This window comes from Ursus americanus, chromosome 25 (assembly GCF_024610735.1).
Source record: "Ursus americanus isolate L20-20 chromosome 25, mUrsAme1.1.p, whole genome shotgun sequence".
Taxonomy (NCBI): Eukaryota; Metazoa; Chordata; class Mammalia; order Carnivora; family Ursidae; genus Ursus; species Ursus americanus.
Window position 1 is genome coordinate 12,399,916 of NC_142151.1, and position 24,210 is coordinate 12,424,125.

Sequence of the window (24,210 nt, forward strand, 5' to 3'; positions counted from 1 at the left end):
TATCAGTTGAACTCAGTTCTTTTTTTTTCTTTTCCCCTATAAGAACAGTAGAGTTAAAATATCTGCTTGTTTGGGGCTGATAGGAGATCCTGATATCTTCTGGCTGCAGATTTGTGGAATGCAGGAGAATGGGACTAGATTGAGAAGAATGGCTAGAGCATCTAGGGAGGCTCTTTTTCCTCTTGTCCCAATGTCTGCCTCATTTTCAGTGCATCTCGCAGTGTCTGTGGAGTCTGTGGGTTCAGGTTTCTTTTTTTCTGTCCCCTCACATGCCACTGTGACTCCATCATATACCCCTCAGTACCAGTGTTTATTCCTGTGCGTAGCACTTTTCCTCCCACTCCTCCAGAACCGAGTAGAATGGTGACTTGAGCACCTGTATTCAACAGCACCATGAAAGTTTGCATTCTTACCCTCCTTGGTATTTTGAAATATATTTTGATGGGTTCATAGGGCCTTGGGGCAGAGAAATCTCAACCTCAACCCAAATTCTTAAAGAAGCTGAGGTCAGAGTAGACGGGAAGAAGGGATTGAAGAGATACAGATAAAATATCTCTGTGTCAGTAGCAAAACATATTTACTTTCAAATTCAAACACTGCAGTGGCTGCTTGCGGCTCAACTGAATAAATATCCAATGTTTTAGGCCTACCCAAAGGTCTGTACCAGATTTGGGAAATCCTTAATCCTTCTATCTGTAGCAGAGAGCAAAAACTAAAAGTGCCATTTGGGTGGGATGCTTGTTTCAATCCCACCAGCTCGCTTAACCACTTCTCAATCCTACACATTAATAAACAACAAAATGGAAAACCCTTTATTGGCTAAATGACTATGTAGTTTGATCAACGTGCCAGCTACCAATTCCTGTGGACTTCCTCAAATACAATTAATCATTCCACAGAGCCCTCGATCTTCTCTCTGGAAGGCTATGTCTTTGCCACTGCTACAACCTTATTGACAAAATTATTGTAAGCTAATAAATTAGCCTGCCACTTGTAGTACAGAAGACATTAGACTATTTGTTATTCAGAGAAGCCAGAGGAACATCATAGTACTGGTTCCCCAAGCTTCAATCCCCTCAGGGAGGTAAGATGACAGCCAAATGTCACACGTACATGCAGTAAAGTGCACCACCAGAGGAATCCTGAAATCAGGAAATTCTGATCTTGTAAACTCTGATCACCATGGGTGACCTATGTATCTTCCCTTCTGGGGAAAGAAAGAGACCTTATCTTGACACTGGAATGTAAGCAAATTTCTCTGGGGAGAGAAGGAAGCTCTATCTCTAAATAATCTGCCATCTGACCAAGAGGGACCTGCCATTTTAAAATTCCAAGCCTTTGTGCCAGCAGCAGGTCTAGAGTGAGGCAAGAGAGGCATCTAGGGGATAAAACATAAGGAAGTATTTAATCAAGGACTAAGCATACACTTGAAGGACCCTGAGACCAAGCAGCTTGTTAAGACTTACACCCTACTTGCCTTGCACATCTCCCTCTAGCCCTGGTCTTGCTGTTAGCTAATCAAGCATACTCTTTATTCAGAAAGGAAGACCAAGGCCATGCAGAAATACAATAAATTCAGGGAGATTTTCTCCCAATACCTGTCACCAAGAACAGGTTTACATGAGGTGGTCAAGACTGTGGAGTCTACTGAATCACAGCATCTATCATGGTCTGTGACAACAACATTAAATTACCTATCCTCTAGTCATCATACAGTCAACCTAAGGTTGCCTGTACCCATATTTCTAGCACTAAGGAAGAAATATTTGTTACTTGGAGAGGGGGTGAGGAAGTTACCCCTTTTAGGATAATTCTGCTTAATTTCTGCCTCTTACATTGCATTGTTAGTCATTATTCAGTTTGGAAGAGACTGCTCACAAAATGTGCAACTATTGGAGGCATTGGGCATCAGCTGTCAACTGAGTCTTTCCACCTAGTATCTATTTAGAGATTATTTATTCTGAGCATCCTTGCTAGCAAGAATTTGTCAAGTTTCTACTGGTTTCTCCATGAAGTGCCACAGGTTTTTCCTCTAGATTTCAAGGTCACTTCACCATTTCTAGGAACTATCTATATAATCCTTTGGGAAATTACTGGTTTGAGTGAGTTACCTTGAAGGTCAACATAAAATACTCCCAGGTATTCTATAAAATACTCCAAGGAAGCATGGGAAGACTTCTAGTAACTGGAATAAGTTCTTTCTCTTCCAGTACTCTAGTTTCTTCCTTTAAATGTCTAGTTTTCAACAGGACTGCTAACTACAGATAGGGAATAGTATTTCCAGCTAGCTTTCCTTCTTCTTGGTATCATCTGTCCATCCAATTGTCCAAGACCCCAAGTCTAAATCTATTTCTTCCCAAACTTGCTAAGAGTGCTGTAAATCTTCAGCTACTTTATAGCACAGATGTTGAAGTTTTCATCCCAACATCAAATTCTTGTGTTTTTTCATCTCTCTCTCTCTCTCTCTCTCTCTCACTCTCTCTTTTGCCAAAAAAAGTACCTTGTGACTATGATTTGTGGGTCTTCAAGGCAATCTGGCCTCTGCCATCAATCTATGTTAACATATAGTCTGTCAAAGCCAACTCAGGCAAATCAAATAAATATCTCACCCCATGCCAACATTTACTAGTGACTAAAAGAAGACAGGCAAGGGGTGCCTGGGTGGCTCAGCTGGTTAAGCATCTGACTCTTGATTTCACCTCAGGTCATGATCTCAGAGTCCTGGGATTGAGCCCTGTGTCAGGCCCCGTGTCAGGGTCCACTGTGCTGAGCATGGAGCCTACTTCAGATTCTCCCTCTCCCTCTGCCATTCCCCCTTCTTGCTCTTTCTCCCTCTCAAAGAGAAGAAGAAGAAGAAGAAGAAGAAGAAGAAGAAGAAGAAGAAGAAGAAGAAGAAGAAGAAGAAAGAAGAAAGAAGAAAGAAGAAGGGAAAGAAAGAAGAAAGAAGAAAGAAGAAAGAAGAAAGAAGAAAGAAGAAAGAAGAAGGAGAAGGGAAGAAGGAGGAAGGAGAAGGAGGAGGAAGAGGAGGGAAGGAGGGGGAGGAGGAGGAGCAGGTGGAGGGGGAAGAGGAGGAGACAGGCAAACACAGATATAACATTTTTTGCGGGAGGACCCTAAATCTATCGAAAGTAGCTTTTAAAAAAGTGTCTTTTTCTCTCACATTAAGATGTGTTTTAGTTTTCAACTGAGAGAAGAATTCAAAGAGGTAAGTGGGACAGGAGGAGAAGCTCTGTAATGGAGTAACACCCACAGTCTGAGACCACAGAAGCATGTGTGAAGGACTGGCAGGGAAGTGAGTACTCTTGTTTTATAACAGTTATGTCATTTTATGGTTTAAGTTCATGCTTATTACTTGACAGAAATGCCAGAGTGGCATTGGAGTATCCTGTATCATGGTAAAAGAAAGGAAGAAAAGTAAAAATTAATGAATTAAAGAAAATATTTGGAAAATCATACTGAGAGCTTCGGAGAGATAGTTGTACATCCCTGAGATTTCAAACAAGATTTCATTTCCCAGGAAAAGACTGCCAAGAGCAAGCTACTTACGAAACTATGGGGGCTAAGAAATAAAGAGACCCCTATAAAGAGGCACATGGCTTTACAGATTTCTATTCCCTACCTCAAGGAGAGAAACTCTATTTTGTAGACTTGCCACCAGCCGGTTCTTTTAACTGGAGGCCATCACAGGAGTTCATGGATCAACAATCAATGAAGAATAGTGCAAATCCTTCCTATCGCAACGTAAGGCCTGGTTAGGAGCGAATGGGAGCTGGGGCTAGGTGTGCAGAAACGAGGGGGCCCCGTGATGGTAAGTCAGGCAGTGCAGAGATGAAGATGTCAGGTTATAGTATGTGGAAAGTACAGTATCGAGTATTTATTTCATCTTTTCAGTTGTAACCACTGTTATTGAGTCTGTGCTTTTCACTGGTATGTCTTTCTAAATGAAACAGGGTTTCCCAGGCTTGGCATTATTGACATTTTCTGCCAGATAATTCTTTGCTGTGGGGGCTATCGTGCTCATGCTAGTATCTTTACCAGCATCCCTGGCCCTGTATAGTTACCAGATAAAATATCAGATGTTCAGTTAAATTTGGATTTCAGATAAGCAACCAAGAATTGGCATTGTCTATCTAACTATCAAGTTTTCATAGGTCCCAAACTGGTCCTGTATAGTATTTATACTAGCCCTATCCCAAGAGATACTAATAGAAAAGGGATTTTTTTAAAAATCTGATTTGAATTTAACTGAGCCTCCTATATTTTTATTTGCTAAATCTGAGAAACTTACACTAAATGCCAGTAGCATACTCCCAATTGTGGTGACTAAAAATGTCCCCAGATATTGCCAAATGTCTCCTAAGGGGCAAAATTACCCTGTTTTGAGAACCACTGTCCTAAAAGGATTATGTACTTTGCAGATGAGGGCCTCATGGACTAGTCTCCAGATACTTAATTTTTACTCACCCATTTAAAAACCGCTTTATTTTCAGCCTACAATATCCAGGTCACCTTTCCAGGCTTTATCTTTCATTCTACTAATGATGCTATAATTGGCTCTTGAAATTACTTTCTGCAATGTTGATGATTTGTCTATTAATTTTATTGCTGAGAAGTATACCTCTTCCTTGCAATATCTTCTTTGCTTTTTTAAAGAAAACATTGTAATTATTCTTCAAATTCTACTTCCAATTATTTTATTTTAAAAATGATTGTTTTTCTTAAATATGCTATTCTATGCTTTTTCTGTCTTGCTACTTTTTACTTGCTTCCTAATTGTATTTAAGAGGAGTGTTTCTTATGAAATTTAATTCTGTAATCTGAGTAGTTGTCCCTGATTTGTTTTTCCTTTGAAACATTTATATTTCTTTGCTTGCTTAGTGGCTGTTATCAAATGAACTTCTGATTTCCACTATCTTTTAAAATTCTGTTCATTTTCTAATGTTTTTCCTTGCCTTCTTTAAACAGTCAACCAACGGAATAAAATTCAAATTCTGTTTCGAGGATTCAGAGTCCAGAGTCAATAACAGCGGTAACAACTGAAAAGATGAAATAATTTTTTTTTTTAATATTTGAGAGAGGGGAGGGAGGGGCAGAAGGAAGAGCAGAAAGAGAGGGAGAGAGAAACCCAAACAGACTCGTCTCAGAGCACAGAGCCCATGTGGCGCTGGATCTCATGAATATGAGATCATGATCTGAGCCAAAACCAAGAGTTGGCCGCTCAACTGACTGAGCCACCCAGGGGCCCCTGTAACACTTCTTAATAGTCAGGGTGCCTTAATGCTCTTTACTGAAAACATTTAAAGAACAAAGCTTGTATTTGGAAATAACTATTAATGAGATGTTACTTTCAATTAACTTTATTTTTATAGTCTCAAATAAAGTTTTTGTTTAACTGTAGGCCCTATTATCTATTTGTATTTGGGTTTTCCTTCCTAGTTTTAAATTGATCATCATTTTTAGGAAATAAATCTGTAGGTGTTTGTGCATGTAAATCTGTTTATACATACACATCGATACACACAGAAGGATATATTGCAATCCTTCATGTATTTCTATTTTATCGGATTATATACTCATCCAACATATTAATAAAATTTAAAAATGGAATGGTCTATCTTCTATAGTGCCTAATATAAAATGCATTATCAATATATTATAATTTTACTATTAAATATATAATTCCCATATCTAATGCAAATAAGGTTACAGTTTTTTTCTTTCAACTTAAAACAAGCAGTACTTTCAGTAATGCTCAATAACAAATCATAGAACACAGAGATAAGTAGTGGGCGAAAGGGACATATATGAAGTTCCCCTTTTCTTCTTTTTGTTTTCCCCTCAAAACATCATCACTCATATCAGATCTACTTATGAGAATGAGGTATTGTCTTCTCTCAGGCATACTTCACCTTCCCCAGGACACAGTGGGGGAGGCCTGTTTCACTTTGTTTTTCCATAAAATCAGTACAAATGAATGGCCAGGAGGACAGGAAGATGCTAACACATTGGCAAACATCTTTGCCATCTCATTATCTAAAATAGAATGGGTCAGGGGCGCCTGGGTGGCTCAATAAGTTAAGCATCTGCCTTCAGCTCAGGTCATGGTCCCAGGGTCCCAGGATCAAGCCCTGCTTGGGCTCCCTGCTCAGTGGGGAGTCTGCTTCTCCTCTTCTTCTGCCCCTCCCCCTGCTTATGTTCTCTCTCTCTCTTTCTCTCTCTCAAATAAATAAGTAAAATCTTTAAAAAATAAAATAAAATAGGTCAAATGGCGAGATCTCATCCTTTTTATGTCCAAGTAATATTCCATTGCATATATATATACAACATCTTCTTTATCCATTCAACTGTTTATGGTGAGCATGGCATAATGTGGAAACTTGTCGTACACCTGAAACTAATGTAACATATATGTCAACTCTACTCAAATAAAAATAAAACAAAATAAAATAGGTCAAAATTATCATGGTATTGCTCAAATAGTACATAATTAGAGTAAGAATGAAATCCTAGCTTTTGTGGTTCTTACATGGCTTCTGAGCTAAAATCCCTAGAATACGTACCCTGTAGCTTCACCGGCCTCGTGTGGCTCCATAAGAAGGGGATTAGAAGAAGTAAGGAGATCAGTGACACTATAAAGAAGATTATGAACACTGTATGAGCACTTTAAAAAATCACATGTATTCTCTAGAAAACTGCATGTCAAGGTTTTTTCCATTTTTTACCCATGCTTGGATCAGTCTATTAATTAATATTTCCTTCAAAAGTAGATACATGTAGAAAGAGAACATCACCTCCAGTACAATAGTGGGGTGTACTTTGTGAATTTTCTATTTCATCCAGGGGAAAATGGGATTAGAAAAGTTGGCTATCTTCAGGGAAAAAAAGACACTAAAACAGGTAGTACAGATTATGCAGAAAAAGTAGGATCCTGTCGAAGGAATGTCAAAACTTAATATCAGATTCTTAAAGTAAGATATTTTTTCATTGCCCGTATTCAAAGAGATAGCTAAAATCAATACCCACAGAAACACATCCTGGAGTTGACCAAGCAGGTGAAAATAAAATCAATCAGGAGACCTTCTGCTTCCTTATCCTGTCAACGCTGTTTACCAGTACAGTTAATCCATTTCCCAAAATCCCTCTTATAAATTCTGACAGAAATGATTATAAACAGCGTTTCCACCATGACTGACATGTCTGTTGATAGGAAGTCTCTGCTTTCAATCAACTATTGACTGATCGATTTTTAACTGCACTATTACAGATTTATGGGTCCAGAGCTGTGATATCCAATGAGTGTTTTCTTTCTGTTTTATTGATAGCCACTGCCAGAGTCTGGAAAGTCCCAAGGCATACTCCAAAATAATGTTCTCAGTGAAATTGTAAAATCTACACCCATTTTTCTCAGATTTTCAAGACAGATATTATATTCCCTGCTTCTACTGGCACTGGTGATACTTTACATGTAGAGCTTTGCCTTGGAATTTGTATAATTTGAATCCCCATTTGTTAACATGCAAAGTGGAGATAGGTTCTCTGTTACAGTTTTGCAATGTCATCCTTAAAAATTCATTCATTTTGATACCTTTATTCACTTGACTCATTCATCACCCTGGGGCTAGAAATCCCAAGCTATATCTAAAGTTTATAATCAGCATATATATCTTCATTAGCAACCTCATCCATATTTATAAAATACTCAGGTTTTAAGAAAATGCAAAAAACTTGCTCTCTCATGTTACACCAAAATCTTTTCAGAGTCTGTGGTAGTTTTAAAATTTGCCACAAATTCTTTGACACTCCTTCTATTGACATTTGGAGTATATGTCCTCTCTTCCCGGTTTCTGACTACTTCAACTAATAAAAAGAAATAACAGAAATGACACTATAGTAATTCAGAAGCTCAGCCATAAAAAGCCATCCGACTTTGTTCCCCATCCCTGGGACGTTTACTCTTGGAGCCATAAGTCACACGCAGGTAGTCCAACTACGCTGAAGCCACAATGCCCAAACCGCATGGAGAGGCTGCCTATGTAGCCAACAGTCTGATCTGAGCCCAGATTTTTAGTCTGAATTGAATTTTTGTTGGGGTTAATGTAGAGCATGAAATCAGCCATAATACCTGGCTTGCTAAAATATAACACGGAAGCCACTGAGGGCAGGGAAGGTTTTGGAGAAGGGTGTAGGCCTCTGTAATGCCAAGGCCGACGTGACCACTCTGCCTATGGAATGCTGCGGAAGTTTCCTTCCCGAAACTTTCTAGCCCAAACAGCCGCCCTGTGAGCTAAGAGATGTAGGTACTGTCCCTTAGGCTAAGTTTAGCAGAACTCATGGAACATGCAGATTAGCATGTCGTATCTTTCCCAAAATCAGATCCTCCCAGTTTCAGTAAGACCCCTTGTCACACATCACGTGCTTGAGGAACAGTGATAAGGATTGGTGATTATTCTGAAGGACAAATAAAAGCAGGAGCAAAGAAGAGCAAAGGGTCTTCGCCTCTGAGCCTTGACCCCCTTGCCTTCTCCTCTCTTTTCACAGCAAAGTTTAGAGTAATCTTTCGTCCATCGGTACAAGGATTGCTGGCCATTCCCGGCAAATTTTAGCTGAAAAAGTATTCTTAACACATCTACTTTTTGTTTTACTACATACAGTTGTTTCTAATATGATGTGTATTCACTTTTTGTCTGTTTATCGATTTTTCACAAAGAATTCTTCGGTTTACCCTCACCTATATTTTGCTTATTTTTCTATGTCATTTATCTATTTTTTCGTTATTATGTACAAATTATAAAGTAGTTGAGAATGCTACCTTGGGAATCAAATTGCTTGTGCTAACATTTTTCCCCCTTTTCTTAGGCAAGGTACTTAACCCTTTTTATTCCTCGTTTCTTTATGCACCAAATGTGGTATAATTGTTTTCAAGATCAAAAATGATAATATATGTAGAGCACTGAGGATAGTTTTTTCTATACACTGAAACTAAGTAAATGTTATTCTATTCCTAGCTTCTATTTTTTTAAAAATAATTTTGTCATTCACTTCTTTTTTTTCCACTGTTTATTTCCATTAAATGCAAATTCACTGAGCATAAGAAATAAAAGATCATCTTACATTTTACATCAATATTTTGCTTAGTATTTTAAAAATTACATATTGACAAAGTCTTGAAGTGAGATTCACATATTTTCTCCCATGTTCTTAATGTACTTCAGGCCAAGTGCATGGAGGGGCCTTTAGGGCTAGCATTATATATATAGCCCAGAGTTTGAGACTTTTCAGCAGTGCATTTTAGACTATGTTTCTTTAAAATCATTTTCCCCTGGCAACACCTAGATGGCTCAGTTGGGTAAGTGTCTATCTTCAGCTCAGGTCATGATCCCAGAGTCCTGGGATCAAGCCCCACTGTCACTCTCCCCGCTCAGCGGAAAGCCTGCTTCTCCCTTTCCCTCTCTTCCTCCACCCCACTCATGCTCTCTCTCTTGTTCACTATGTCTCAAATCAATAAATAAAATCTTCAAAAAATAAAATGAGATCATTCTCCTTTAGCGTTTCATACCCATTTGAATCTGCATTTCCTTTTCACTATACTATGGCATTTGGCTTGCCTCCACATACACGCATTAACCTCTTGGCATTTCTATCTTCTTGAGTTAAATAGTTGGCCCATTCATCTTTTTAAACTTTTTTAAAAATACATGCATTCATAAATATGAATTTTCTAATTTAGCTGACATTTTGAGGCTTTGATTTAGATAGTGCTTTTGCTCTTGTTCAGTTCTAAATTTTGGATTGAGCCCAACATGTTTGTTTGTTTCGTTTTGTCTTGTTTTGCCTATGATTGAATTAGTGAGTAATTTACTTTCCAGATTACGGAATATCATTACTATTAATATTATTATTACAATTATTTTACTAAAATATTGAGCTGTGGTGATGATAATATATTTTGTGTGACAGCCATTTTTTCATTTATTGAGAAATTTTTGGCCTATTACATTATCATGCTTGCAAAAATTAATTGTTTCTTTGAAATGATTGTGTATTCTCTGCCGGCACAAGACTCTATCAGATTACACTTAATTGTGTTACTTAATTCTTCTTGATCTATCAGCTTTTGAAATACTTAGTATTTCACTATATACTGACTCAGCATTTTGTTCATTTTTAAAAACTGGATTCATTTAATTTGGTACTATATTTTTAAAAGCACTCATGCCCCTAACCATTATCTTTTGTGTACTGTTGTTTCCTTTTATTAAATATTTCTCTTTCAATAGTGATGACTTTCACCTTAAAAAATTATTTCATTGTTAGAAATGCCAACTTTTGTTTGGTTGGTACATTGGTTCAGAATTCAGCTTCATATTATAAAGCTAAATAAACGAGAAAAATCATCTAGAAGTTTATCATCTAACAAATCCCAAACGTTTTTGCTTTTAACATTTTGGTAAAAAGTCAAATAGTTTCCACATCAAGATGTACAAGATAATATTAGGGTTTTGTGATTAACCAAGAAGGAAAGAATAAACATTGGAAAGCATCTAGCAGTCCTTTGGCCATTTGCATTCTTACATCTTTATCCATGCATTTTCAACCATTTTTCATTTATTCCTTTTAGGTTTGACTCTTGCATGGGATAAAATACATAAAATTTATAAATATATGAAACATTTAAGATCTTATTTTATAAAATATCATATATATGTACATCTAACATGTTTGCTAATCTAAAACTTGAGTGTTTCTGCCATGCAATGACTAACTTGATTCATTTAGTCATGCCTGATAACTGTAGACTCATTTCTAATGTCTTTCTTATGGTCTTCAGCCATGCTTTTTCTTTTTTTCTCTAATTCTCTTTGTCTGCTTTGTCTTGGATTGATGGAACTGACATTATTCCTTTTTCCCAGCTATTTCTTTAGGCGTTTACTTACTTTTACTATCTTTTATTAAGTAAAACACACTTAACACATGTAATGTGTCTCTTTTTCTAATCATACCTGAGTGAAACTGCTGTCTCTTTTCAGTATGGGCAAAAGCCTTGGCATGTGTTAAAATATCTTTGCACGTGCTGCTTCTTCCTGTATGTGTTAGGTAGATGCTTTTTGCTTTATTAACCAGCTTTACTGAGGTAAAATATAACTTGTATGGAATAAAATTTAGCCATTTTGAGCATGCAGGACATGTTACAGAGAATTTTAATACTAGCTTGTTTTAAACTATGGAATATCGATTGCATTACAACTAACACACAACCAGTGCTTGCTTACGATTTCTCAGCCTATTTTAACATTTTGTTTGTTCAGCATTGCTCTTTCTATCCCAGTTCTTCCTTTTTAACTTATTTCTTGTCTTTGCATTAGTCTGCTCAGGCTGCTGTAACAAACTGCCAGATTGGATGGCTTACACAACAGATATTTGTTTTGTCACAGCTCTGCAGGCTGGAAGTCCAAGATCAAGAAAGCATCAGGGTTGGTTTCTGGAGAGAGCTCTTCCTGGCTTACAGACAGCCCCCTCCTCACTGTGTCTTCACACTGCCTTTCCTCTAAGAGGCCTGTGTCTCTTCCTCTTCTTATAAGAACACCAACCCTATTGGATTAGGGCCCCACCCTTATTCACATAACCTTAATTACCTCCATGAAGGCTGTATCTCCAAATACAGCCATAATTTGGGGGACTTAATTCAGTCCATAGCAGTCTTATTGAAGTAGATCCATTAGTAGCATTTAGTAGTACAGGTGTGTGTTGTGAGTAGCACCAGCCTTTTTTTTTCACAGTCTTTTTGATTTGGAAATGATATTATTTAATCCAATCCCCAGGACAAAGTTTCAGCTAAGAATTAGGGATTATAGTTACATTGTTCAACACTTTGAAACTATGAATCAATTATCTTCTGACATATTGTTTTTTGATAAGATTTTTCATGCTCTTCAAATTGATTATTCCCCCTTTGGAAATTACCTCTTATTACTTTGTAATTTCTGAATTTCAATTTGCCTTTGATGGTTGCAGTTTCTTTCAATATATTTCAATGTGAATGTGTATATGATGTTCCACTGAATTTAGAAAGGACTAGAAGATGTATCATTGTTTTGTGTACTACTATTAACATGTATTATTAGTTTAATTGGGCTGAGAAATCATCTTAAACAAAAAAACATGTTTGATACTTTTCACACAGGTTTTATTTGAGTACCACACACAGAAAGATAGGAAGCAAAAGATTGTCTTTAAAGAGATTTTTTAAATTTTTTACCCCATAGCTGAAGTCAGCATTATGCTTTGGTGAAACACCAAAAGACTCTCCATTTACATACAACACGCCAGTTATCACCACAATTATTTAACATTTTGAATGTTGGAGGCATTTCGTAACACAAGCCGACACCAAAAATAATAATTACTATTATAAATAGTTAAAAAGAAGTAAAATAATCATTATATGCAAACGATATCATTTTCTGTCTGCAAAAGTCAAGAGAATGAGCCTTAAAAGAACACATGTGACAATTTAGTAAGGCCGCTGGCTTCTAACTCCACAAACACGCAAATAAAAACAACGACCTTTTTGTAGACACATTAACCAGGTACTAAATATCACAGGTGAAATTAAGAACAATTACTATAAGCACCAAATTTACATATTATTATACGCTTTTTCCACTAGATTCCAGATGTGCCCTGTTCCTGTTGATACTTTGTCTGAGTTTGGGGAGGAGCCCCACTCAACTGTGGCTTCCCCTAGCTCTGTGCTTGCATCCTCATGCACTACTGGGTAAGTCATGTAATGTCTCAGGAATTCAGTTTCTTCCCATGAACAACAGTATTATGCACATGCGAAATATTAACAAGTAATGAAGTTTACAGATTAAGAGACATGTAAATACCATAGCTTCCTCTTTTTAGAGGCTACCTGTTACATATGCTCACTTTTCATTTTATTTTGTAGCTAATTTTTTTTATTAAAATGTCTCCAAAATGCACATAGAAAAGATGTCTGACATATATTTATTCAGTGAATAGATGAATGAATGAATGACCCTCTTCAGGAGGACAAGAAAATCTACTTCAAACACAAAGCCTGTACTTTGAAGAGACTCCTTTGTGAATGTAAGCCTTGAGTCAAGAATTCTTCATTTGTAAAAATATACAGGTTCTAGCATACTCAAGATTTAACAATATTGAACAGAGGACATGTGACCATGATTCCCTCTCTTTACTCTGCCCCTTAAACTTAATTTATTCTAAATTTTTCACCTATGTAGCTTCCATTGCTGTCATACAACCAATATTAATAACATATACACGTATTTAAAGTTCATACTAATTACATGTTACTTACTCAGGAATTACTCTAAATTTCTGTACTATAATCTAGTTGTTTTCCATTCACCAGCAAAACAGAGGTACTTGATAAAATATAACAAAAATACCAATCTCCCAGAAAGTTATATACAATTAAAAGGCTATCATCAGCCAATCAGCCAAGATTTGATAATCTTACACATTAAAACTAAAATGCATTGTGTTACATATTTAAAAGCTATGTTGGCCAATACAATTTATTTGCAAATATAAATTATGTATTCTTAATAATGGTAAATGCAATCCAAGAATTCTTGATTGTGAAACTAATAATATGAAAAGGATAATTGGAATTAAGCAGCTTCCTGATTCTGAGAAATTTCTAAAAAATTTTTATTAATTCATCTGTTTGAAAAACAAAATGGCAAGAGCACTGCGTTAAATCAAGCATGAGGCCCCTCTAATAAGTCCTGTGTAACTGCACAAGCTGTACATTCAAAAAGCCACCATGACTGAAGGGCATGAGTACATGTGAGTAACACAAGGGCAGACTGAATTGGACACAAATTTGTGTGCTTTCTCAGATTCCATTCACTGTCTCCTATTCTTTTGGTCAGCACCATGCCTGAGCCAGATTATCCTCCATTTTGGATTTGAAAGCAGCACTACACTATGGAGTATGAAATATGACTTTCAAAATGACCACCAAGGGGCAAGATGAACAGAGGTGTTAATCTCACTTTGGTAAACCCTGGCCAATGGGAAATAGAAGACAGGAGTGAGCTGATCAGATACACCCCTCTCTCCTCTCTCTCTCTTCCATGGACTAATGCTACATGTGGTTCCTCCTTAGAACCCTTGTGGAGGGTCACCTGAGTGACTCAGTCCATTAAGCATCTGCCTTTGGCTTAGGTCATGATTCCAGGGTCCTGGGATGGAGTCCTGCATCAGGCTCCCTTCTCAGTGGGGGTCCTGCTTCTCCCTCTGCCTGCCTCTCTGCCTGCATATGCACTCTCGCTCTCTTGCTCTCTCTAATAAATAAATAAAATCTTTAAAAAAAATAGAACCCTCCTAGAAAAGTTGTGTGCCATGTGCACACATAGGCTGACTACTATATTGTCTCTCAACACATTGTAAGAGGCTAGCTGCCAGAGTAACACCACACAGCACATCCTTCTACATCTTCTCTTGTCTCATTTCCATATGTTCTCGCTATTGCTGTCCCAGACTCAACCTTCGCAAATAAATGTCATAATTTTGAGCCCTGACTTTGATTCCAATTTTAGAGGCTCCAGACTAAGACAGCCATTGAGTTATACAATTATTATTTGTTTACTTTATGTGAGTTTATAATATAACAATAAAAATTGTACTTTGAAAGGATACAGAAAATATTATATCAAAAACAACATTTTAGTAAGGCAGCTGAGTTAGTAAAGCAGTTACTAACTCAGTTTTAATAAATCAAATATGATTTTTGTGTATACAATACCCAGCTACAAAAAAAATCATGTAAAAAGATAACATTTACAATAGAGAAAATACAAATGTACAAAATCTTTCATATCCTTTTTATTCTTTTTTTTTATTTTTTTTAAGATTTTATTTATTTATTCGACAGAGAGAGAGACACAGCCAGCGAGAGAGGGAACACAAGCAGGGGGAGTGGGAGAGGAAGAAGCAGGCTCATAGCGGAGGAGCCTGATGTGGGGCTTGATCCCATAACGCCGGGATCACGCCCTGAGCCGAAGGCAGACGCTTAACTGCTGTGCCACCCAGGCGCCCCTCATATCCTTTTTAAAAATTATTGTGGTAGATACTGTCTAACTGTGGCATTCCACCATGTTTCTACTTCACACATACGAAATGGCCATGCCAAGGCTATATTCTGGTGATATTTTCCCTAGAAAATATGGGATAGCCAGTCTTCTGCTCTGAGAAATGCTTCTTCTTGGATAAGCCCGCCACCTCGGTATGAAACTTGAGCTGAGAATTCATGGCATCTGCAGGTTTTGGGATAGATTTTATTTTTGTTGGTTCCCCAGCTTTCATAAAGCTCATGCATTCATTCATTTACTTATTTGTTTAAAAATCATGTTTTTAAAGATTTTATTTATTTTTGAGAGAGACAGAGAGGGGGAGAGCACGAGCCAGGGGGAGGGCCAGAAGGAGAGGGAGACAAGCAGACTCCCCGCTGAGCAGGGAGCCCAACTCCAGGCTCCATCCCAGGACCCTGAGATCATGACCTGAGCCAAAGGCAGATGCTTAACCGACTGAACCACTCAGCCGCCCCTAAAAATCATTTTTGATCAACTCTTCTATGGCTGGTTTGTAGGTTTTGGGAATCAGCAGTAAATAAGATCCTTACTTTTTGAAAGTGTATGTTATATGAGGAGAGACAGATGATAAACAAACAAATACAGCAGATGTGGAAATTATTTATCTTAAGATGTAGAAAATTGTAAAACTGCTTAACACCAAGAATTAAGAGTCATGTAGAATTCGGTTCTGGAGCAATATTACACATTTCTTTCCTATAAGTAGAGCTTGCTATCAATGAGTATGCCAACACATATTCTCCCATTTCATCGTTTTCAAAAGATTACAGTAAAACATCTTTTTAAGAAATCCCCTATAATTATTACATAGACTTAACAGGTCCATTTAATGTATGCAGAAAGGTGTATTGAATTATGTACCATAATTTCTTTACTATTCTTATAGTGTGTATTTTTTTCAATGAAGAAGATTTGAGTCATCTTTACTGAAGTTTTAAAAGAATCTTAAAAACAGGTGTTTGAGATGTTTGGCAATTCAAGGCCCAGAGGTGGTTTAAGAGAAAACTGAAATATTTGAAATCAGACCTCACCTTCAAAAACAGTTTGTTTTCATTCAAAAACTAGAAGAAATGACTTTCCTCACTGCCTATGGAAACTCATAACAGCATTAAAAAGCGGTCATGAGCATGTTTCTTTCATCTTTATCTTTGTTGTAGAACTCAGTGTTTTCTAAGCTTTTCGCCTACTTCTTTAAATATTCTTCAGTAGAGTTTATTGTACACATATATAAAATTTACTTGCAATATGTCACTTATGAATTGCACCATGTACACCTTTCTTAATCACAGCCCTAACTGCTCTTCATTAACCATGAAGTAAGAATTTATGATGGAATAACATCTACCCCAAACATTCTTCCTCACTGTGTGATTGAGAACTGAATATCCTTCCCATGCAAAAGACTGGAGACCCAAACAATGAAATCTAAGCACATTGTGATACAAATTACAATAAAAAATAGCAATGACATCCTGAGATAACTTGTCAGTTCTGAAATGAATAAATGTAGATCATAAATTTTTTAATTGGAAGATGATACATAGAATATGTAGGTGAAATACACATAGCTTCATAATTCTCTGGAATTTCTGACAATATTATGCATGATTAGATTGTTTACCTGAAAAAAAATGGTGAGGGTATATTATTTCCGATCTGTCTTACATTTTTCATATATACATGTATATAGTTTTATGTGATAAGCTTAGGTAAGACTTTTCTAAGTAAAACTCTGAAAATCACTCAATTACATACCCTACGGAAAAACCAGTAGGAGGTATAAAGTCTACTAACCTACTTTAGTTAACTTTCTACTGGAACATACGCAATGCCACCTCTTACTGATCTATGGAGTTGAGAGTTTCTGTTCTTTCAGCCAGTACTTCCCCTGGTATAAAACAGACAGAAAGGCCTGTTTTAGCTTCTTGTTTCCCCAGATCAGGATAAATGAGTGGCTTGAAGGATACACGAATCCAAAAGCTTGGAAAAGCATGAAGAATAGTTCATTCTGCAGCCCACTACTACTCCAGACTGTGACAATGAGAGTCGTGAAGTGTCCAGCTAATAAAAAGAGAAAGGAGATCACAGTCTGCATGGCTCTTATGTGGACCTTGGTGCTGGGATCTTGGGATCTTTTACCACTGGATTGCATCCTCTTGAGATGCTTCCTCAGGGAAAAGATTAACAGCAGAAAAGATGTCAGGGATATAGCAAAGGGTACAAAGTTTGCTAGTGTGAATATAGTCAAACTCGAAAGGTGTAAAATGCCCCCCAAATTGGTCTGCCTGGTGACGTTTCCTTCGTAATTCTTCGTCTGTATTTTCTCATACATGCTTACCCCTGCAATCTGAAAAACCAAAAAGAACAAAGACCCCAACAGGATCACAACAACTGCACTTTTAACTCTCCACTTCAGGCGAAGAAAAATAAGGCTAGAGAAATTGGCTATTTTGAACAAATAAAATAAACTGAGGCTAGTAGCAAGCCAGATGCTAAAATGATTGCTTGCCGTCCACGCAACATAAACAAGAAGTCTTACTTCGAAGATGTATAAAGCTGGATTCAACACGGCTGCATACCAGTTCACTAACATTACCCAGAGGAAACTGATTCTGGAGATCGCCAGAGCAGTCAGAATTCGATCAGCTGAGGACATCTTTTGTCTCTTGACCCAGTCAGTGCAGTTCACCACTGCTATGAAGCCATTGGCAAAAGTTCCTAGAACAAATTCTGTTACTATGAGGATGGAAAAAAGGCCAGATAGTAACGTTAGCATGTCTAGAAAGAAAAACGAACCAAAAAGCCAAGTCTAATGTCCCTAGCTGTGATTTCTTGAATATTCTGACCTTATGTTCTATAGGCTGCTGATCTCTGAGTGTGCAGTAAAGTTCTTGTTTCTTTTAAATTCTGCGACCAATGTCAAGCAGGAAAGCACCAGGGTATGCTAATAGATGAGCTCAATACTATCTTGAAGAAAGCCATAGTTATTCCTCAAACAGCTCAAATTAACTTGTCTTCATACACCTTATGTCCTTGCTATGGGCTGGATTACCCATAATGGATGCCGAAATGAAAGCCGAATTCTCATTTGCTAGCATGCAAATAAAGCCATATTGTCTTTCAATGTTTTGCCATTTTTTCCTGTTTAACCTCTTCATAATTTGTGTTCATTGACTCTATCTGTCGTATAGTAAAATTGAAAAACCCAAAACAGAAAATATACAGTGAGTATCCAAATTGTTAGATAAAGTTTAGCCATAAGTAAGATTGTCATCATTATGGACTTATCTTTTTGAAGGTTTATGGATTTTTTTTAATGTCACAATTATGTAGAAAGAATTCAAGCTTTTCCTATCAAATCATCAAGGGTTTGGGGGGCAATGCCAATACTCCCCAAAAGCTGGTTGCTGATAACTAACATTTATGCCTACTTCTATTGTTCACAAGTGCATAAGCACACATGCGTGCGTGCGCACGCGCACACACACACACACACTTCATGAATAGAGGAATTATTGTCCTATAATTTTCTTTTTTTAAAGTAAGCTCTATGCCTAACATGGGGCTCGAACTCACAGCCCTGAGATCAAGAGTCACATGCTCTACTGAGTTAGCCAGCTAGGCACCCCCATCCTATAATTTTCAAAATGGAAAATGTTTTTCAGGGAGATCATCCAGGTTTAAATCCATCTTTTCTCTCATTCAGGCTTTTCAGCCCATTATTTGTAGTTACTAAGCATATCGCTCATGCTTAAGCCTTTGATAAAGTTTCTCTCGTAAGCCTATTTAATATTTAACTATTATTTAATAAAAACATTCAGAAATTTTCTAAATATCCCTTGGAAACTTCAAAAGAACACGAGCTTCCACTATAGAGTCTGGACTTCTCTATAAATATTCTGTTTTATTTTCTGTTTAATTCATTTTTGACTACTTTGTATTTTAAGATTACTAGATGTTAAAATTAGCCTCTACCCTCTGATTTTATTCGGTTTCAGTTTTTATACTATAATATAATTATTTTTAGCAGAGGATCTTAGAGTCAGACCGCCAGAAAGGAAAACCCAGATTCTTTGCATCATATGTTTCTAATCTATTTTAAAATTACTCTCTAAGCGTCTGCTTTCAGAGCAGGTTGTGATCTCGGGGTTCTGGGATTGAGCCCCCACAATGGGCTCCCTGTTCAGCGGAGAGTCTGTGTCTCCCTCTGCCCCTCCCCCTGCGCTTGTACTCTGTCTCTCACTTTCTCTCTCTCAAATAAATAAATAAAATCTTTAAAAAGAATTACTCTCTGCCTCAGTCAAATCCTCAGATAAAATGCAGATGATTGTATCCTCTTCAGGCGGTCTTTGTGAGGAGTTAGATTATTTGTGCAGAGGGCTTTGCCTTTTACCTGCCACAGAGCAGGCATGGAGGACGGTTACTCATCTGATCCCGTGTTATTCCACGCTTCACAGTTACCCTGCAAGAACTTCCGTTAACAAATACGATGTAGCAGGTTGAAAAAGAAAGACTTCCTCCTGTTAGCAACTGAGATTAGGGTAAAAAATTGTCAGAATTATGTTTTAAATACATCACAGAGCTGTGCAAGGAAGGAGAAGCAGTTGAACTAAAATCCAGCAAGAGGAGAATCTTTTTAGGTGAAGAGATGATGTGTATAGTCAATGCAATCAAATCCTAAAGCTTTCCTGCAGGAAGTGAAAACCATTCCTAAATGTGTATAGAAATGCAAAGCACCCAGAATAAAGAAAGAAATTTTTAAAAAAAGGACAAATATAGAAAATTACAGTTCCTGATTTCAAAGCTTGCTAGAAAGCTGCATTCATCAAAGCAGTGTGATACTCCCAGAATGACAGACATATATGAATCAGTGAAACACAACTGAAGTTCAGAAATCAGCACTAATATTCATGGTTAACTGATTTCAAAAAAGGTATCATGTCAATTCAATGGGGGAAATGATCTCATTTTTCTAACAAATGATGCTGGGAAAATTGGATATACACATGAATGAAATTGACTTTGGACCCTTATTTCATACCATATGCAAAATTTAACTAAAAATTAATGTAAGAGCTAGGCCTATACAACTTTTAGAGTAAAACATAAGAGGGATGCCTGAGTGGCTCAGTTGGTTAAGCGTCTGCCTTCGGCTCAGGTCATGATCACAGTGTCCTGGGATCCAGTCCGCATCAGGCTCCCTGTCCCTAGGGGAGCCTGCCTCTGCCTCTCTCTATATATATACATGTCTCTCTCTCTCTCTCTCTCTATTTCTCATGAATAAAAAAGTAAAATCTTAAAAAAAAAATAAAACATAGAAGAAAACTTTTATAAACTTAGGTTGGACAGACCTTTGAGATAAGCACCAAAAGCATGATACATAAAACTTAGATATTAACAAATTGAAGTACATCAAAACAATACATTTGCTCTACAAATGCAAGTCTGATGTCATGATTGCAGAGCTACAGTAATTAAGTTAACATGGTACCGTGGTTTGTTTATACAAGTAGGTCAGTGGATTAAGAAACAGTATCTAGTGATAGACCCACACATGTCTGGTCAGTTCATTTTGACAAAGGAACCAAACAATTCCATGGGAAATAAAATTCTCTTTAATTATTGATGCTTGGAAACTGAATAATGGTATGGGAAAAATTAATTTCAATTTTTACCTCATGCCATATAAAAATTAATTTGAGGTGACCTGAGATTTAAATATAAAACAGTAATGCTCTAGAAAATAATCGGATTATAATTCTGTGACCTTGGGATAAGCCAAGATTTCTTAGCTGGAACATATACATGCACACATGCGTGCACACACATACAAAAAATACAAAAAACTAAACAAAAAAGAAAACAGTGATGAATTATATTTCATGAAAAGACACTATCAAGAAAATTAAAGGGGCACCTGGGTGACTCAGTCAGTTAAGCGTCTGCCTTCTGCTCAGGTCATGATCTCAGGGTCCTGGGATTGAGCCCCACATCAGGCTCCCTGCACAGGGAGGAGCCTGCTTCTCCCTCTGCCCCTGCTTGTACTCTCTCTCTCTGTCAAAAAATTAAATAAAATCTTTTTAAAAAATTACAATGTTTGCCACATATATATATTTATACAACTCAATACAAAGAAAACAAACATCTCAATTTAAGGAAAATTAGCAAAAGATTTCAAAAGACCTTTAACAAAAGAAGATGCAATAAACCAATAAAAAGGTGCTTGACATCATTACACATAAAAGAAATGCAAATGTAAACTACTTCAAACTCACTAGAATGCTAAAACTAAAGAAACTGACCATGCTAGATTGTGGCTATGATGTGAAGCAACTAGAATTCTCATATATTTCTGCTGAGTATAAAATAAGCCACTTCGGAAAACTGATTGACAGTTTCTAATAAACTTATAGACACATCTAGAAAGAAACCTGTATTTATATGGAAGTTTAATATACAATAAAGGAGACATTTCAAACTAAAAAAAAAAACTTATAGACACATAATTGCCAACAATTCACTTATTCCACTCATGTTATTTATTTACCCAAAATAAATAAAAATATATGTCCACAAAAAGACTTTAACAAGAATGTTAATACCAGTTTTACTCATTAGAGTCCATTACCGCTGGAAACAGCTTAAATAGACATCAACAGGGAGATGAATTAACAAATTGTAGAATATCCATAGACTAAAATACCACTTAGCAGTGAAAGAAATAAACTTAGCAATATGAGTTAGTTTTAAAAACACTATGATGATTAAAAAAGAGCTGGGCAAAAAAGAGTATATACGGTATGATTTGTAAAACAAGCAAAACTAAGATAGAAAGCACAAAAGTAGTTGTCTGGAATCTGATCAAAAAAGGACATAAAATAATTTTTGAGGGTGGTAAAATTGTTCTATACTTTATCATGGTCATTGTTTCAAGGAGGTATATAATAGTTAGAGCTCATCAAATTACATACTTAAAATGGGCATATTATACTATATGTAAATTATACTTCACAAAAGTTAATATTAAAATAAATAAATTTGGGACACCTGGGTGGCTCAGTCGTTAAGCGTCTGCCTTCAGCTCAGGTCATGATCCCAGGGTCCTGGCATGGAGCCCCGCATCAGGCTCCCTGCTCAGCGGGAAGCCTGCTTCTCCCTCTCCCACTCCCCCTGTTGGTGTTCCCTCTCTCGCTGTGTCTCTCTCTGTCCAACAAATAAATAAAATCTTTAAATAAATAAATAAATTTTTTAAAATGAGAGCAAAATAGATATTTTCAGAGAAACAAACTCCTAGCAATACTTCACCAGTGGAAATGCTGAAGGGTGTTTTTCAAGTAGAAGGAATCTGACTCCAGATAAAAAGTCAGAGATATGGAATCAGTCTTACTGTCTCCTGTTTTCCCCATCCATGAATTAAATAAATCATTGACACATTCCAACTTTACACTTTTAGGAGACTCATGTTCTCAACTTTTAAAAGTTATACTTTGACTCTTTTCATGGCCAGAGCATGCCCAAGTGGGCTCCCATGCTGGAACCAGCGACCTACACCATGTGGCCCAAGAAAAGTCTGTTACGGGCTCTGCAGGCCCAGGCGTGGGCATGTCTTGTCCATGCTCTAAGTAAGTCCTAAGTGGCCATAGAATTGGATTTTTACCAACTCTATGTTTCTTTTCTCCTCAATCTGTGTTTCTATTTACGATTCTGAAAGTTGACCGAGTTTGGTTCTGGTTCTAATTTGTGCACTGCCAATACATTATTTCTTATTTGTGGCAGCTGTGGCATACAGACCCTACCATGGTCCCCGTGATTACTGCTCCCTGATGTTCACATCCTGCATAGTTCCCTCCTTTTAAGTGTGGCTTTAAGTGTGTGACTTATTCTTAGCCTGCAGAACATGGCCACCATGAAGGGATGTTGCAGGTACTCAAGATTCCAAATCAACTGATTTTGAGTTCATTGAAAAGGACACTATCTTTCATGGGCCTGATGTAGTCAGATCAAGCTTCAACAGAGTGGCTGGTTCTCCAATGAGTGAGAGACTCTTGCTGGCCTTAAAGAAGTAAGCAGCCATGCAATGAAGTACCTATCAAAAGGGCCACGAGAAAATGAATTCCGCCAACAATCAGTATGCACTTGGAGGTGGATTCTTCTCTAGTCAAGCCTGCGTAAGGATGCAGTACCATCAAAATGTTGATCTTTAGTTGGTGAGATCCTGAAGCTGAGAACACAGCTTGCCCAGACTCCTGACCCAAAAAACTTTGACACAATGAATGTTGTGGTGTTTTTTTTTTTTAAGTTAAGTCACTAAATCTCTGGGAATCTGTTGCACAGCAATAACAAATGGATATAGTGACAGTGATTCAGAATTTAGCGTTTTGGTCTATTTGATAGAGAAGATCTCTCTTCTATCAGGTGAGAAATGCTCCACAATTGCTTTGCTAGTTTTTTGTTTATCTGTTTGTGCAAGAATATAGCTTCCTTCTTCTGGAAAGGAGAAAGTCTGTATTAGTGAATTTTACATCTGTACCAGTGAAAATAAAATTCTATGTGTATTCTGTCCTGAGGCTGATGTTATACAAAGAAGCAAGCCCTCTGCGTTTCTGTTTGCAATTGACAAAAGCCTTTGCCTGTTTTTATTAGTATGAAATTTTTGTCTGTAGAATAGATTATAAAGTCTCTTCTATGAAGTGGCAGTGGCAGAGAGGAATGCTGTTTGGAGGTTTTGGCAGACCCTTATAAGAGGATCATAGTGTAGTCCCTTAGGATTTTGAAGCAAAGCCCTACCATCCTCCAGAGCTCACTACTGTCCTTTTGAGAAACAGTTTTTGGCCTCCTACTGGGCCTTAGTAGAGACTGAATGCTTAACCATGGGCAACCAAGTTACCATGTGACTGAGCTTTCCATCATGTGTAGGTATTATCTGACCCTCTAAGCCATAAATTTGGACATGGACAGTGACATTCACCACAAATGGAAATGATATGTATGTGATTGGGCCTGAGCAGCCCCTAAAGGCACAAGAAAGTTACACAAGAAGTGGCAAATGTCCATGCCCCCCACTCTG

General features: G+C 37.2%; 1 protein-coding gene across 1 annotated transcript; it reads right to left on the reverse strand.

The window, feature by feature from the left end:
* Positions 1-16,989: 16,989 nt before the first annotated feature.
* On the reverse strand, positions 16,990-17,919 carry LOC123781707 (taste receptor type 2 member 66-like). Its single transcript, XM_045781379.2, has one exon. The coding sequence runs from the start codon at positions 17,917-17,919 to the stop codon at positions 16,990-16,992; it is 930 nt and encodes a 309-aa protein (XP_045637335.2).
* Positions 17,920-24,210: the final 6,291 nt, after the last annotated feature.

Excerpts from the sequence above, each read along its gene's own strand:
- LOC123781707 (XM_045781379.2), bottom strand. The coding sequence starts at position 17,919 with ATGCTAACGTTACTATCTGGCCTTTTTTCCATCCTCATAGTAACAGAA.